The sequence below is a fragment of the Trachypithecus francoisi genome, unplaced genomic scaffold (assembly GCF_009764315.1).
Source record: "Trachypithecus francoisi isolate TF-2019V2 unplaced genomic scaffold, Tfra_2.0 Lachesis_group21, whole genome shotgun sequence".
NCBI classification, from domain to species: domain Eukaryota; kingdom Metazoa; phylum Chordata; class Mammalia; order Primates; family Cercopithecidae; genus Trachypithecus; species Trachypithecus francoisi.
Window position 1 is genome coordinate 6135421 of NW_022681467.1, and position 16677 is coordinate 6152097.

Here is a 16677-nt window from a genome sequence, read left to right on the forward strand (position 1 = left end):
CTGGGAGCCTAGAGAACACAGTGCAGAGTGGTCCCATCTAAGAGGTGAAGGAGCTGGCGTATTGATTCTCCAATCCCTTCAGTCACTGGCTGATGGCTGCTTCCCCAAACAGCCTGCCCTGCTGCAAACACGGCATGGAAGGAAGACCAGGCACTTGCATTCCTTGTCCTCACAGGGTGCTCAGGAAGAATAAGGGCTAGAGGATATGGGTGGGGCTCCAACAGCACATGCTAACGTGAGATTCAAAAACTGGACCCTGTGCCTGCATTGTGCTGTCTCTTTCTGGCAGCACATCCTGCTCCCAGGGTGCGTGTTTTCTCCTCCCCTCCATGTAATTAGCTGGGAGTGGGGAGACCCTGCCCCACAGGTGAGGCCTGCCTACAACCACATGGGGGCATTTAATTCAGTAAGGAGAAATGGGAAGCCCATTTGTGTTATCGGTCCAAGCTTTGTTCTCTGGTTCAGTGTTAGCCATGAGAAAGGGGTACTTCAATCCCTAGCTGACTTCTGGGTAGACTCCTTTACTGGTCAGAATCCGGAGAGGAGCGGGGCTGGAGAACCTGGCCCTCTGGCAGAACTTCAGTGTCTGGGCTTAGTGTTCAGTGAATCTGTCCCGGTGCCTCTATGGATATGACTAAGCCCCATGTTCCATTCCCTTCTCAAGGGTGCTCTAGGCTTCTGTTCCTGAGTCAGTCCATCCATCACCAAGAGGCTCTCGGGAAACTACTGAAATTCCAGGACTGTGCTCATCATCAGGGAATGAAAATGCCTTATTGTACCAATCTCCCACTCAAAGGCCTACAACACCCTCCTCTGCTCCTTAGGAAAAGTTCGAGATCCTGAGCAGGGTTCACAGGACCCTGCCAATCTCTTCCAGAACCGCCAGGCTTCTGGTAGGGAACAAGAAGGGACACTCCAATGAAGTGGTCAAGGGACCACCTGCAAAGGCATGGGTGGGATGAAGGGAAACCAAGAAAGGATGAGGAAGTCCCCAGGGATGGCCACTGCACTGGTGGAAGATGCTACACTCCTTGGCCTGCATTTGTAGCAGGAGAGAGGACTTCCCAAATCCCGAGATGCATGTGAATGACAGACATACGTTAATAACACACCCAGATACAGACATGAGTGTATATATGTGCATATGATACAGAGAAAACCCTTATAAACGTTTTGCCTCTCCAAGATGTTTTCTTTTTGGGCAATGGGAAGGAGAGATAAGCTGTATTTACTAAAATTTTTGCAAATAATTTATGTAGAAATGGCAGCTTACAGTACAGGCCGTGCAGAGAATACAGAAGAAAAGATTAATCACAGCAGGGGACGAGGTAAGGAGGTGAGGCTTGGTGCAGCACGTCCTAAAGGAGGTGGGAGGTGTGAACTGGTGGCGACAGGCAGGGAGGTCAGGAAGGGTGTGAAACCCACGGGGTGGCCGGGGGCACGCAAAGGCGCTCCTCAAACCGTACCTCTGGTTCACTAACATTTCCACTTTGGACTGCTGTTAAAGCTTCCTCGGATGCAGCTTCTTTGGCAATATTTTCCTGCAAATGAAGACAGCAAGACATGAAAATTAATCAACACCTGCAGTGGTTTAGAGTCCAAGCTCTGGAGCAAGCTGCCGGGGTTCAGACCCTGGCTCTACAGCTTACTGGCCTTGTGGCATTGGGAAAATTATGTAGCCTCAGTTTCCTCCTCTGTGAAAAGGGGATGAGAAGAGCATCTATTTCACAAGGGTGTTATGAGGATAAAATAAAGACAGACAGATAGAAAAACAGAGGCTTAGCATAGTGCAGGCGCCTCCTGATTCTCTGGAGATGTTAGTTATTACTCCATTATTCATATTCTTCTGTTTAACTTGAAACGTGCACTAAGTATTTTCTAAAAAAAACTACTGTATTGAGGTATTATGATGGTGCAAAAGTAATTGTACCAAAAGTAATTGCATTAAAGTAATGGCAAAAACTGCAACTATTTGTGCACCAAAAGTAATTTGTGCCAACCTAACAGAATTGACATACAATAAGCTACATACAGTTGAAGTGTACTTTTTGAAAAGCTTTGATTTACGTATACACCCATAAAAATATCACCATGATCAAGATAATGAACATGACACATCAACCCCCAAGCTTCCATGTTCCTACGTGCCTCTCACTCCCACCCCTTCTACTCTGCCAACCACAGGCAAACATTGATATGATTTTTGTCATTATAGAGTAGTTTGTACTTTCTGTAATTTTATATTACTGAAATCAAATAGCATTTACTCTTGATCTGGCTTCTTTCACTCTGCATATTTACTTTGAAATTCATCCATGCTGTTACACGCATCAGTGTTTTAGTCCTCTTTGTCCCTGAGTAGTACCCATGGTGTGGATGCACCATACTGCCTCTACATCCTCACCAACACTTGGAATGCTTAATCTTTCTAGTTTTGGTCATTCTAATAGATGTGTAGTTGTATTTGATTGTGGTTTTAATTTGCGTTTCTCTAATGACTAATGAGATTGAGTGTCATTTCATGTGATGTCTTCTTTTGGAAACTTCAAATCTGTTACCCATTTTTAATTAGTTTTTTAATTTTGTATTATCGTGTTTTGAGAGTTTTTAAAAATATGTTGTAGAAACAAGTCCTCTGTCAGATATGTAATTTGCAAATATTTTCTCCCAATCTGCGGCTTGTCTTCTCATTCTCTTAACAGTATTTTTCAAAAAGAAAAGGTTTTAAATTTTGATGACACCTAATTGATCAATTTGTTCTTTTATGTATTGTGCTTTTGATGTGGTTTCTAAGAAATCTTACCTAACCCAAAGTCACAAAGGTTTTCTCGTATGTTACGTTTTCTCTAGAGGTTATATTGGTTTGAATTCTGCATTCAAGTCTATGATTCATTTGCAACTAATTTTTGTATACGGTATGAGGTATGGATTGAGTTTTTTAAAAGTTTGTATATGGATATTCAATTGTTTCAGAAAGAAAAGACTATTCTTTCTCCACTACATTGCCATGTGCCTTTGTCAAAAATCAGTTGTTTATATACATTGAATCTATTTCTGAGTTTTTTTAATTCTATTCCATTAACCTACTGTTGACCTTAGCACCAATATTACACTATCTTCATTACAATAACCTTATAATAAGTAGGCCAAGCATAATGGCTCACACATGTAATCCCAGTACTTTGGGAGACCAAGGTGGGCGGATCACTTGAGGCTGAAAGTTCAAGACCAACCTGGCCAACATAGCAAAACCCCATCTCTACTAAAAATACACAAAAAAAATCTAGGCGTGGTGGTTTACACCTGTAATCCCAGCTACTCGGAAGGCTGAGGCATGAGTATCACTTGAACCTGGGAGGCGGAGGTTGCAAGTGAGCTGAGATCATGCCACTGCACTCCAGTCTGGGCAACGGAGAGAAAAAAAATAATCTTAAAATAATTAATCTTGAGATCAGTTAGTGTTATCCTATAGCTTCATTATTTTTCAAAGTTGCTCTGGCTGTTTTAGGTTATCTCCATTTTCACATAAATTTTGGAATCAATTAATTAAACTTTTATAAAAATTCCTGCTAAAAATGTGATTGGGATTTTGCTGAATTTGGGAAGAACTGATTTAAAGATTCAATATCCCACGAACATAGAATATCTCTCCACGTATTTAGGTCTTCTTTAATTTTTCTCAGAAATGTTTTGTAGTTTTCACCACAGAAGTCTTGAATATCTTTTGTCAGATTTAATATTTGTACTGTTTTAGATGGTATTTCAATCTGATTGTTCATTGCTATTATACAGATACAACTAAATTTTCCATATTAATTTTGTATATATTAGTTCTAGTAGCTGTTTTGTAGATTCCATCAGATTTTTTTCATAGGTAGTCATGTTGTCTGTGAGTAAAAGATAGTTTTAATTATTCCTTTTTAATCTGGATGCCTTTCATTTCTCTTCCTATCTTTCTGCACTGGTTCAAATCTCCAGTACAATTTTGATTAGAAGTGGTGAGAGCAGACATTCTTAACTTGTTCCTGACTTTAAGGGTAAAAGAATTAGTCCTTCACCATTATGTGTGATGTTTGCTGTAAGTTTTTCAAAAATAACCTTTATCAAATTGAAAGAGTGCCAAGAGTCTTTATGAGGAATTAATGTTATATTTTCAAATGTCTTTTATACATCTATGAGATAAACATACGGGTTTTTTTTAGTTTGTTAAAATGGTGAATTACACCGATTTTCTTATGTTAAACCAAACTTGTATTCCTAGAATAAAACCTACTCAGTCATAATTATCCTTTTTGTATATTGACTAAGTTTACTAATTTTTAAATTTTTTTATTTCAATACTTTTGGGAGAACAGTTGGTGTCTGGTTGCATGGAAAAGTTTCTTAGTGATTTCTGAGATTTTGGTGCACCCATCATCCAAACAGTGTATACTGTACCCAACGTGTAGATAAAAGACTCTGTTGATGGGCATTTAGTCTGGTTCCATATTTTTGCAATTGTGAATTGTGCTGTTATAAACATGCTTGTGCAAGTGTGTTTTTCATGTAATGACTTCTTTTCCATTCTGTAGACACCCAGTAGTGAGACTGCTAGATTAAACGGTAGTTCTACTTTTAATTCTTTAAGGAATCTTCATACTGTTTTCGATAGTGCTTGTACTAGTTTACATTCCCACCAGCAGTGAAAAACTCTTCCCTTTTTACCACATCCAAGCCAACATCTGTTGTTTTTAAATTTTTAAATGATAGCCATTCTTGTAGGAGTAAGGTGATACTCCATTGTGGTTTTGATTTGCATTTCCCTGATAATTAGTGGTGTTGAGCATCTTTTCATATGTTTGTTGGCTGTTTGTAAATCTTCTTTTGAGGATCCTCTATTCATGTCCTTTGCCTACTTTTTGATGGGATTATTTGTTTTTTTCTTGCTGATTCATTTGAGTTCCTTGTAGATTCTGGATACTAGTTCTTTGTTGGATACAGAGTTTGCAAATATTTTCTCCCACTCTGTGGGCTGTCTGTTTACTCTGCTGGTTGTTCCTTCCACTGTGCAGAAGCTTTTTAGTTTAATCAGGTCCCATTTATTTATCTTTGTTTTTGTTGCATTTGCTTTTGGGTTCTTGGTCTTTGCCTAAGCCAATGTCTAGTAGAGTTTTTTCCAATGTTATCTTTTAGGATTTTTATGGCTTCATCTCTTAGATTTAAGTCTTTGATCCATCCTGAGTTGATCTTTGTATAAGGTGAGAGATGAGGATCCAGCTTCATTCTTCTACATGTGGCTTGCCAGTTTTAACAAAATCTTTTTCCACTCCCAAATTATTTTCAATGCAAAGATCATTAAGTATTTCGACTCAAATCCACGAATGGATGTAAGCAAGTTACAATATTACATAAAGCTGAAGATATAATGTTATCCTTGAAATACATAATTTTTATAGCTAATTCACCACAGAAAACTTCATGAATTCTAAATATTATAACTAGAGCCTAGTCTAAAAAGCATAAAGTATTGTGAAAAAGATGCATATTGTGTTTGTCTGAAATCTTTAGAAAAAGCCTATTTTCTTCTAGCAGCAGTGTTGGGAGTAGTTTCTTTATCCACTGGTAATGCCAAAAGTTGCTATTTCACGTCATTTCTATCTATTACTAATTTAAGACAACTATGCTGAATTAGGTTGTTTCATTCTAGTTTATTGAGAGGTCCTATTCTCACTCTTCAATGGATTTTACGTATTTCTCATACTCTTCACTCATGAGTTCATCCAGTTGTAGGGTGTTACTCAGCATCATCTTGACACTGATGCTCACTGTTCCATACCATTTTCTGTTATTATTCATTCATGTCTATCTGTGAATTGACATACTGAGAACACAGTGGTTCCATATGCAGCATCCAGAGAGCACTTCCCTCAGTCACCATGGCTGCAGCCCACAAGCTCCACGTTGTTCACAGTGTCACGTTTGATAGGATGCTGAGGGTCATTGTGCTGCACTTCAGCTATCCAGGCCAGGAGGTGGGGCAAGGCTGGTCAATACTGTCATTAAAATCTTCTTTATCCTTGCTGATTTTCTGTCTACTTATTCTATCAGTTACTGAGGGAAGCATATTGAAATCTCTAACTATAATTTTTATTGATTTATCTTTGCAGTTCTACAACTTTTGGCTTCTTATGTTTTGAAGCACTGTTATTGGGTGCATAAGTATTTAAGATTGTTACATTCTCTTGGCCTTTGTAATCTCTTATAGTATTCTCTGTTCTGGAATCTACTTTGTCTGAAATTAGCAAAGCCATTCCAGCTCACTTTTGATTAGTGTTGACATGGTGTACCCTTTTCCATTCTTTAAATTTAGTCTATTTTATCTTTATATTTAAATTGCATTTTTATAGTCTACATACAACTGAATTTTGCATTTTATCCACCTATATCTGCTTTATATATATGCTCTTTAATCAGGACACTTAGAATGTTTACATTTAATGTAATTATTGCATACTTAAGTTTAAGTCTGTCATCTTGTTATCTGTCCCATCTACTCTTTGCTCCCTTTTTCCTTTTTGTCTTCTTTTGGTCTAATTTTGTATTTTTATGATGATATTTAATCTCAACTTAGGCTTATTAGATATAACTCTTTGAATCTGATTTGTAACATTAGTGGTACATCTTTAACTTATCACAGACCGTCATTAGGTGATATTATAGCACTTTAGGTTTAATATAAGAACCTTAAAATAGTATACTTTTCCCCTTCGGGTCTCCTCTCAAGGTCTTTGTGCTATTCTTGTCATACATTTTATTTTTACATATGTTATAAACCCCACACTATTTTTGTTTGTGAAGTCACTATCTTTTAAAAAGATATAAATATTAAGGATAAAATCGTATACTTTTTTTCACCTTGTTACCATTTCCAGTGCTCTTCAACTCTTTGTGCGGAGCCAAATTTCCATCTGATATAATTTTCCTTCTGCCTAAAGGGCTTTCTTTAACATTTCTCATAATGTGGGTCTGCTGGTGATGCATCTTTCCACCTTTTCTGTGTAGGGCAAACTCTTTATTTCACATTTTATTTTGAATGAAAGATATTTACTGGGTATAAAATTCTAGGGTGGTGTTTATTTTCTTCTATTTCTTTAAAGATGTGATCCTACTATCTTTCTGCTTGTATTATTTCCAATAAGAAATCTGCTGTTATTCATGTCTTTGTTCCTCTGTTCCTAACTTGACTTCCCCCAAACCTACTCCTGGCTGCTTTTAAGATTTTCTCTTTATCACTGGTTTTCCACTGGCTTTGGCGGTTTTCTTTATGTTCTTGTGTTTGCTGAGCTTTTTATATCTGTGAGTATATTGTTTTCATCAAATTTATAATTTTTCAGTCATTATTTCTTTGAACATGTTTTTTCTGTCCTAGTGTCTCTCTCTTCATGTGGACTTCTGTTACACATATATCAGGTCTTTGCAGTTGTCCCAAAACTCACTGATATGTATCTTTTTTAAAAATCCCATTTATATTTGTTTCAAGTTCACTAATCTTTCAACTGCAATGCCTAACCTGGAGTTAACCTTTCCAGTGTACTTTTCATGTTATTCATTGTAGTTTTTAATCTCTAGAAGTTTGATTTGGAGCATTTTTGTATCTTTTATGTCTCTCCTTAACCTTTGGAACATACAGTTATAATAACTGTTTCAATGTTTTTGTCCCTTAATTCTAACATGTTTTCATATGTGTGTAGGTTTCAACTGATTGATTTATCTCCACCTTTTGCATAATATACTACCAGTTTTTTGAGTGCTGGTAATTCTTTATTGGATTCCACACATTGTGAATTTTATCTTGGTGGGTGCTGAGGAATTTTGTATTCCTACAGATAGTCTTGTACTTTGTTCTAGGACTCAGTTAAGTTACTTTGATTTTTTCAGTTCTTGCTCTAAAGATTTGTTAGGCAGGACTGTGCTCTCCCTAGAACTAATTATTCTCTACAAGCCTCTTTTGTGCACTCTCTTGCAAGTTATAAGCTTTTGCAGTCTGACTGGCGAGAACAGGCACTATTCCTAACTTTGTACAGGCACGGGCACTATTAATCCTCATCCTTTTCAGAGGTTCTTTTCTCAGCCTGGCCTTAAGGAGTCTCCTCACATGCCTGGTGTGATCAACACTCAGCTGACTGCCTGATTGATCTTCTGCTGATCATTGATGTCTCTCTCTGCACACTCTGTCCTTTCTAGTACTCCATCCTTCAGACTTTAGTCACTCTAGTCTGCATGGACTTAAAGACTTGGGAAGTCTTCTGGCTCCTCCTGCCCTGCGTTGTGTCCTAGAAGCTCTGTCATGGCAGTCAGCTGGGGCAGCCACAGGATTCGCTTGGATTGTCTCACATCTCCCAGGCTTCGCTGGCCTTTGTTACAGTGATGAACAGTGTTTCCTACATTTTAGCCACATTTTGGTTATTTTAGGCAGGAGAATAAATCCAGTCTCTGTTACTGCACCTTAGCATAAAAAGAAGAACGCTGCACTTTAAAACAACAACAACAACAACAACAACAAACTAATTCCATTCATCAGCTTCATTTCCATCAATCTAATCCATGCATATAATCTTCTTTAAAAGATTCAGGTCTCCCCTGAGTCCCCTCTTTGCTGGGAGGAGACTTTTCTGGGAGATGGGGCAGGTGTTTCTGTGTCTGCTGGGCCCAGTTAGGGAAGGAAGGAAAACGCTGTCCCATTTGAGTATGCAGATAGTGTGTCAGTCTCTTCAGAAAGCCTGTATTTCCCAGTGAGTTTAAATGAGCAGTTTTATCTGGCTCAGCCTCCTGAAGTCAGGGAGCAAGGTAGGGAAAGGCTGACATTCTGCTCTGACCTGCATTTTGGAGCATACCAGTGAGGCTTTGATATGTCCGTTACAAACACAGAGGCCTCTGTTTCGCCCAGCTCGTGGTGTGCTTACTGCTAGTGAGACCTTTTCTGCATCAGGCATTAGAACTTCTCGGTAGTGACCCCAGCCCCAGAGATGGCCCTGATGTCACAAGTAGCCCCCAGGCCCATCCCCCTACCCTAGGCAGGGAAGGATGGTCTCTCTCACCTGGATGTTTTCCATGGTATCCGGAAAGACAGGTTCCTGCGACTCCTCAACTATTTTTTGGGAACCCTGGCTGCTACTCCTGAGCTCAGCATCTTTGAGAGAAGGGATAGAATAATGACAGAAAATAGATGATAAATATCTGCAGAACCACAGGAAATGAGACAGCATGGTCACATGTTTTTAAGCTACAATGGATTTGAAGAATTTTATTCTAGAGAGCAGTACCTTGAGGTAGGAAGAGCAGGTCTCTGCAGCCCACCCGGATTTTGACACTGAGGAGGGATCCTGGGCTAGTTCCTCCCTCCCTCCTCCTCTCTGTGCCCTTATCCTCATGATGCTGCCCAGGGGAGTTGTGGAGATGGGAAGATGGGCAATGGACCTGGCCCAGGCCTGGGCCGCAGGAGGCCCTCAACCTCTGCCAGGCCCTGGGCAATGGGATCCTTTGACAGCAGCCCCTTTTGAAGTTTACAAACAATGGGTTATCAGCTTCCTTGATGGTGGGCTTTGAAATGATCTGCAGGCAGAAGGTGGAAAAGGCCACAGTGAGTTACATCAGTGTTACCTGAATGCCAAGGTTTTTAGCACAAGGGCTGCTTTCTCTTTGCTTGGAAAGACTGTGAACTCATGCTCTGCCAGCGGTCCCAATGCTCACTTTTCTATTTTGTAATAGAAATTATTTTCAAGAAAAACTGGAGCTGAGCATTGGTGTTTCAGTAAGTTCTGGAAAGTCAATAATCAGGGTAGCTTAGGTTTCATGTATTTAACCTTCACTAAAAATTACAGAAGAAAATAATTTCCCATTTTGTCTAAAAAGGTCTTTCTCCCTCCTCCTCCCCTCCTTTCTTCTCTTTTGAAACGTCTCCGTGCCTAAAGAGGGTGACCTGGGAGAAGACATCATTGGAAGATGTCCTCTCTTTTGTGCCTCACCCAGTGTCTGCCCTGCTGGGGGTTCTCAGCCATGACATCTGCTCTCAGCCTTTGGGCCTCAGCTCAGAGCAGCCCTAGGATGCCCTGCTCATAGCTGCCCCTCCCCAGAAGCACTGCCATAGATGCAGAAGGGACCCTGGGCCCGCTGAAGGCTCCAGAGACTGCTGCTGCCACCGCGAGTGTGGCATGCTGCTCTGCCTTCTTGTTTTCAAGCATCACATCAGACACTACAGGGCCAGAGCAGCCAGGATCCTCTCTGCTTCCTCCTCTCCCATGGTGTTCTTCTAGTGCCAGCTACAACAATGGCCCCTGCAGATGCCTCTCAACCCCAAATATCTGAGTCGCTAATGTGTTACGCCTACTTCTGGCAAAGATATAGGTAAGTGAATGAAATTCTAAGAGAAAAATGAGATGCCCAGGGAAGTGTAAATGGCGTAGTTGGAGAGGTACATAATGTTGAAGGCACAATGAGACAGAGAGTCACATCCTAGCATGAAAAAGCAGCTCTTTTGGCATGAAGAGAAAATGTCCTGAGAAGAGAGGGTAAAGCACTTAGAATCCCTCTTCTGAAGAAAGATGCTTTGAGGAAAATAAAAACTGTCGTATCTCTAGCTCCTGATATGTCCTGCACCCTGCAGAATTTTCCAAATAAGACTATCTGGGGTTTCTAGCACTCTCATCATGACAAGAGCAGCAGGCTTTTTTAGCTAATTAACTTTGTTGTTGAGGTTAACACACATATGAAAAGTGTACAGCTCAGGGAATTTCTACATATGTCTATTCTTGAACAACAACCACCTATAAAAATACATAAAACTGGCTGGTCACAGTGGCTCACACCTGTAATCCCAGCACTTTAGGAGGCCAAGGCAGTTGGATTACCTGAGGTCAGGAGTTCAATCCCAGCCTGACCAACATGATGAAAACCTGTCTCTACTAAAAATACAAAAAAGTAGCCAGGCATGGTGGTGCACACCTGTAATCCCAGCTACTCGGGAGAGGCAGGAGAATCACTTGAACCTGGGAGGCGGAGGGTGCAGTGAGTCAAGATTGTGCTACTGCACTACAGCCTAGATGACAGAGTAAGACTCCAACTCAAAAAAAAAAAAAAAAAAGGAAAAAAAGAACATATAAAACATTTCCAGCACCCAGAAGTTTGCCTCATTTCCCCATCCAGTCAATACTCCTCTCGAAGGTATCCACTCTTCCAACTTTTATTATCATTGATTACTTTTGCTCAGCAGCAAACTTGTGAATTAAAAAAACTTATTATCAGTAATTACCTATTTCAATGTATTAAAAATATATTTCTTTCTTATTTCAAGTTTGAAGAACTACAAAAAAAAATGCAACTAGAAGTAGACATTCACTGTACATGCTTCTTTTATAATTAGGAAAAGATTATTAAAAAGGAAAAAGTCTTAAAGACTGGATTAGATTTTCAGTAAACTAATAATCCTGGTGACTTAACTGCCAATGGTCTGATGTTCGTGAGACAATTACCAACTACAAAGACTAATTGCTGTGACTAAACTGTTGTGAGGTGTTGCAGTTGATTATTAAGCAGCTGCCATGTTCATCCCTAGAGGTGACTGCATTTCAGAACTGGGCAAGGTGAAGCTGGATTTCTCTCTCCAGTGTCTCTGGGGTCTTACGAGGTTTAATTAGTTAATGTCCATAATGTCCCTTGAGATCCTCAAATGTGAGGTGCTATCCTGGGGAAAGCTGAGGCAGTGGTATTATGTAACACATGACTAAAAATACAACTGAAGCTGCAGATTTAATTGTTATTTTATGGCTTATACCATCTATGTAATTTAGAAGTCATGAACTATTGGTTTACTCTAGTGGGAGTAAAGGCACAATTTGTCAGGACTTTCTTTCTAAGTGAGACTGCTTGTCTGAAGCAGGTTTACCATGAAGCTAATAAAGCTAGAGGGTCAGGCATCTTCCCAGCACAGGCTCCTCCAAGGCACAGCATCTAATGCTGCATTCATCATTTTGCATTACTACACTTAAAAAGGGCTCCTGAATGGGTCAGACTTTAGGTCCCACAAGACTCTGGATCTACCCCGCTCTTTATCTAATAGTAATAATCCATACAGAGTGTAAAAAAATAATACATGTTGAGGGCTTCAGGAATAAATAATAATATAATTTTGTGCTTTTTACATTTATTTTAAATATCACCAAAAATCTTAACTTTTGTGTGATGAAATAAATTAATTCTAAAAGAGCAAATATGGAGAAACAGTAAACAAAAATTTAAGAAAGATGAACAAAAAGAGGGCCCTATTCCCAACTGAATATTAAGACACTATAAAGACATAGTGATTAAAACAGAGACTTACCGGGGCAAGAACAGAACAGAATGAAAGCCAGAAATAGACCCAGACAGTTATGAAATGTTGATATATGATGAAAGTGGCATTTCAAATTAGGGGGGAAAGAACAAACTGTATAATAAATAGTGTTGGAGGAGGTGAAGCAAAATGATCAAATAGAAGCTCCCACTGATCATCCTCCCCGCAGGAACACAAAATTGAACAATTACGTACACAACAAAGCACTGTCATAAGAACCAAAAATCAGGGGAGCGATCGCAGTATCTGGTTTTTCACTTCATATAACTGAAAGAGGCACTGAAGAGGGCAAGAAAGGCAGTCTTGAATTGCCAGCACTAACTTTTCCCCATTCCCCTGGCAGTAGCCATGTGGTGTGGAAAATCTGTACATTCGGGGAGGGAAAGTGCAGTGATTGTGGGACTTTGAGTGCTGTCAACACCAGGCAGAACTCAGCTGGCACCCCGAGAGGGAGCATTTGCATCTGCCCTAGCCAGAGAGGAATCACCCATCCTGGTAGTTGGAACCTGAGTTCTGGCAAGCCTTGCCACCACAGGCAAAAGTGCTCTGGGGTCCTAAATAAACTTGAAAGGCTGTGTAGGCCACAGGGACTGAGCTACCAGACTTAGGGGACATGCAACGTAGTAAAACACCAGCTGGATTTGCTAAAAGAGTGTTTGCGTCACCCCGCCCCAATCCCAGGCACCGTAGCTCGCAGCTCCAAAAGAGACTCCAACTCCTTCCTTCCGCTTGAAAAGAGGAGAGGGGAGTGAAGAGCACTTTGTCTTGTAACTTGGATACCAGCTCAGCCACAGTAGGATAGGGCACCTGGCAGAGTCACAAGGTCCCTATTCCAGCCCCTGGCTCCTGGATGACATTTCTAGACACATCCTGGACTGGAAGGGAAGCTGCTGCCTTGACATGAAGGACCCAGTCCTAATAGGATTCATCACATGCTGACTAAAGAGCCCCTGGGCCCTGAAAAATCAGCAGCAGTAGCCAGGTAGTACTCGCCATGGACCTTTGGTGAGCCTAAGAGCTGTGCTGACTTCAGGTGTGACCAGCACACTCTCAGCTGTAGTGGCTACGAGAGACCACTTCTGCTTGAGAAAAGCAGAGGAAAGAGTAAAGGCGACTTTGTCTTGAGCTTGGGTGACAGCTTGGCCACACTGGGGAAGAGCACCAAACAGGCTCCTAGGGTCCCTAATTCCAGGCTTTGGCTCTTGAATGGCATCTCTGGACCTACCATGGGCCAGTGGAAGAGCCCACTGCCCTGAAGGGTGAGTCCCAGGCCTGAAAGCATTCACCACAAGCTGACAGAAGAGCCCCTGGGCCTTAAGTGAACATCAGCAGTGCCCTGGTCGTACCCCTGTGGCCTGTGGTGGTGGTGGGCATGGGGAGAGACTCCTTTGCATGGGAAAAGGGGAGGGAAGAGTGGAAAGTACTTTGCCTAGTGCTGTCAGAGTCAGCTCAGCTGCAGTAGAATAGAGCACCAGGTAGATTTCTGAGGTTTCCTACTCCTGACCCTGGCTCCCAGACAGCATCTCTGGACCGCCGTAGGGCCGGGGAACTTGTTGCCCTTTAGGGAAGGACATAGGCCTGGGTGGTTTCATCACCTGCTTATTGTAGAGCCCTAGGCCTTGAGAGAATGTAGGCAGTGGCCAGGTAGTGGTTACAGTGGGCCTTGGGCAAGACCCAGTGCTGTGCTGGCTTAAGGTTTGACCCTGTGCAGTCACAGTGGTAGTGGCCACAAGGGTGCTTTGTGTCACCCCTCCCCCAGCTTCAGGTGGCTCAACACAGAGAGAGAGACTCCATTTGTTTGAGAGAAAGTAAAGGAAGAGAATGAGAGTCTCTGCCTGTTAATCCAGAGTATTCTTCTGGATCTTATCCAAGACCACCAAGGTGGTACCTCTACAAGTCTGCAAGAACCAAAACATTACTGGGCTCTGGGTACACCCCTAATGCAGATACAGATGCAGTGACCAAAAACTTAGTTCACAACATCCAAGTTCCTTTGAACACCTGGAAAGCCTTCCCAAGAAGGACAAGTACAAACAAGTCCAGATTGCAAAGACTACAATAAATATCTAACTCTTCAGTGCCCAGACACTGACAAACATCCACCTGCATTAAACCCATCCAGGAAAACATAACTTCGCCAAACTAACTAAATAAGGCACCAAGGACCAATCTCAGATGGAGAATTCAAAATAGCTGTTTTGAGGAAAACTCAAAGAAATTCTAGATAACGCAGAGAAGGAATTCAAATCCTATCAAATAAATTTAACAAATAATTTGAAATAATTTTAAAAATACTGCAGAAATTCTGGAGGTGAAAAATGCAACTGACATAATGAAAAATGTATCAGAGTCTCTTAATTGCAGAATTGATCAAGCAAAAGAAAGAATTAGTGGGCTTGAAAAAAGGCTATTTGAAAATATACAATCAGAGGACACAAAAGAAAAAAGAATAAAAAAGAAGGAAGCATGCTTACAGGATCTAGAAAAACAGCCTCAAAGGGACAAATCTAAGAGTTATCACCCTTAAAGAAAAGGTGAAGAAAGAGAGAGGGATACAAGTTTATTCCATGGGATAGTAACAGAGAACGTCCCAAACCTAGAGAAAGATATCAATATTCCAGTCCAAGTAGTATAAACACCAAGTGGATTTAACCCAAAGAAGACTACCTCAAGGCATTCAATAATCAAACTCCCAAAGGTCAAGGGTAAAAAAAGGGACACTAAAAGCATCAAGAGAAAAAAAACAAATACTACACAAAACAGCTCCAATACGTCTGGCAGCAGACTTTTCAGTGGATACCTTGCAGGCCAAGAAAGAGTGGCATAACATATTTAAAGTGCTGAAGAAAAAAAACTCTTACCCTAGAATAGTATATCTGGCAAAAATAATCTGTCAAACATGAAAGAGTAATAAAGACTTTCCCAGACAAAAGATATTTCATCAATACCAGACCAGTCCTACAAGAAATGTTAAAGGAAGTTCTTCAATCTGAGAGAAAAGGACATTAATAAGCAATAAGAAACCATCTGAAGGTACAAAACTCATTGGTAATAGCAAATACACAGAGAAGCACAGACTATTACAACACGGTAATTAGGTTATGTAAACTACTCATATATTAAGTAGAAAGATGAAAAGATGATCAAAAATAATAACTACAATGTTTCAAGACATAGTACAATAGGATATAAACAGAAACAACAAGAAAGCCAGGAGACAAAGTGTAGAGTTTTTTAGTTTTATTTTTGCTTGTTAGTTGCTGTTTGTTTATGCAATCACTGTTAAGTTGTCATCAGTTTAAAATAATGGGTTATAATCATTCTTAGCAAACTATCACAAGAAGAGAAAACCAAACACTGCATGTTCTCACTCATAGGTGGGAACTGAACAATGAGATCACTTGGACTCGGGAAGGGGAACATCACACACTGGGGCCTATCATGGGGAGGGGGGAGGAGGGAGGGATTGCATTGGGGAGTTATACATGATATAAATGATGAATTGATGGGTGCTGACGAGTTGATGGGTGCAGCACACCAACATGGCACAAGTATACATATGTAACAAACCTGCACGTTATGCACATGTACCCTAGAACTTAAAGTATGATTAAAAAAAAAAAAAAGAAAGAAATTTGACCCAGACAGGCTTATCATACTCACTACAACCAACAGATGGTTCTAGATTTTTTTTTCATTAATGTTTCATGACTACGTGCTCTCGATTTGAAGTTTCGAGGTCCTCTTGAAGTTTGTTTTTTGTTTTCTTAGACAAAGTCTTGCTCTGTCACCCAGTGCAGTGGTGTGATCATGGCTCACTGCAGCCTCTTACTCCTGGGCTCAAGCGATCCTCCTACTTCAGCCTCCCAAAGCATTGGGATTACAAGCATGATCCACACACCTGGCTCAAAGTCCTCTTGAATCTGGCAAAAACTCTTGATTTGGAATTTTCTAAAATTTCTCTTGTTGTAGCAACTGTATTTCATGGGAAGATATTTCTCTGATAGATTGATGCTCTTCTTTTTTATCTCTCTGTATCACCTATAAATGCTCCCATTTGCACACTCTTAAAGAAGTAAGCTTAGGATAGTTTCTGATTGCCTCGCGTGGAAAGTTAAAATGTAATCTCTCAGAGTTTTTGTGATGTCTAAATTAAAGATATATAGACAAAAAAAAAAGGGTTATATTATTTTCAAGCCTCATGGTACCCTCAAATCTAAAAACATACAATGGATACACAAAAAATAAAAAGCAAAAAATTAACATTGAGCACAGACAATTCTTTCAAGGAGTTTTTTCTAAGAGTGAGT

General features: G+C 40.4%; 1 protein-coding gene across 1 annotated transcript in view; it reads right to left on the reverse strand.

Annotated features, from left to right (window-relative positions):
* CFAP61 (cilia and flagella associated protein 61) overlaps positions 1-16677 on the reverse strand; it is a 308416-nt gene that overhangs the window by 202636 nt on the left and 89103 nt on the right. The window contains exons 9-10 of the mRNA XM_033185470.1: positions 9078-9169; positions 1467-1541 (exon numbers count right to left, since the gene is read on the reverse strand). Coding sequence (XP_033041361.1) covers positions 1467-1541; positions 9078-9169 — 167 coding nt within the window. The remainder of the gene's footprint in view (positions 1-1466; positions 1542-9077; positions 9170-16677) is intronic.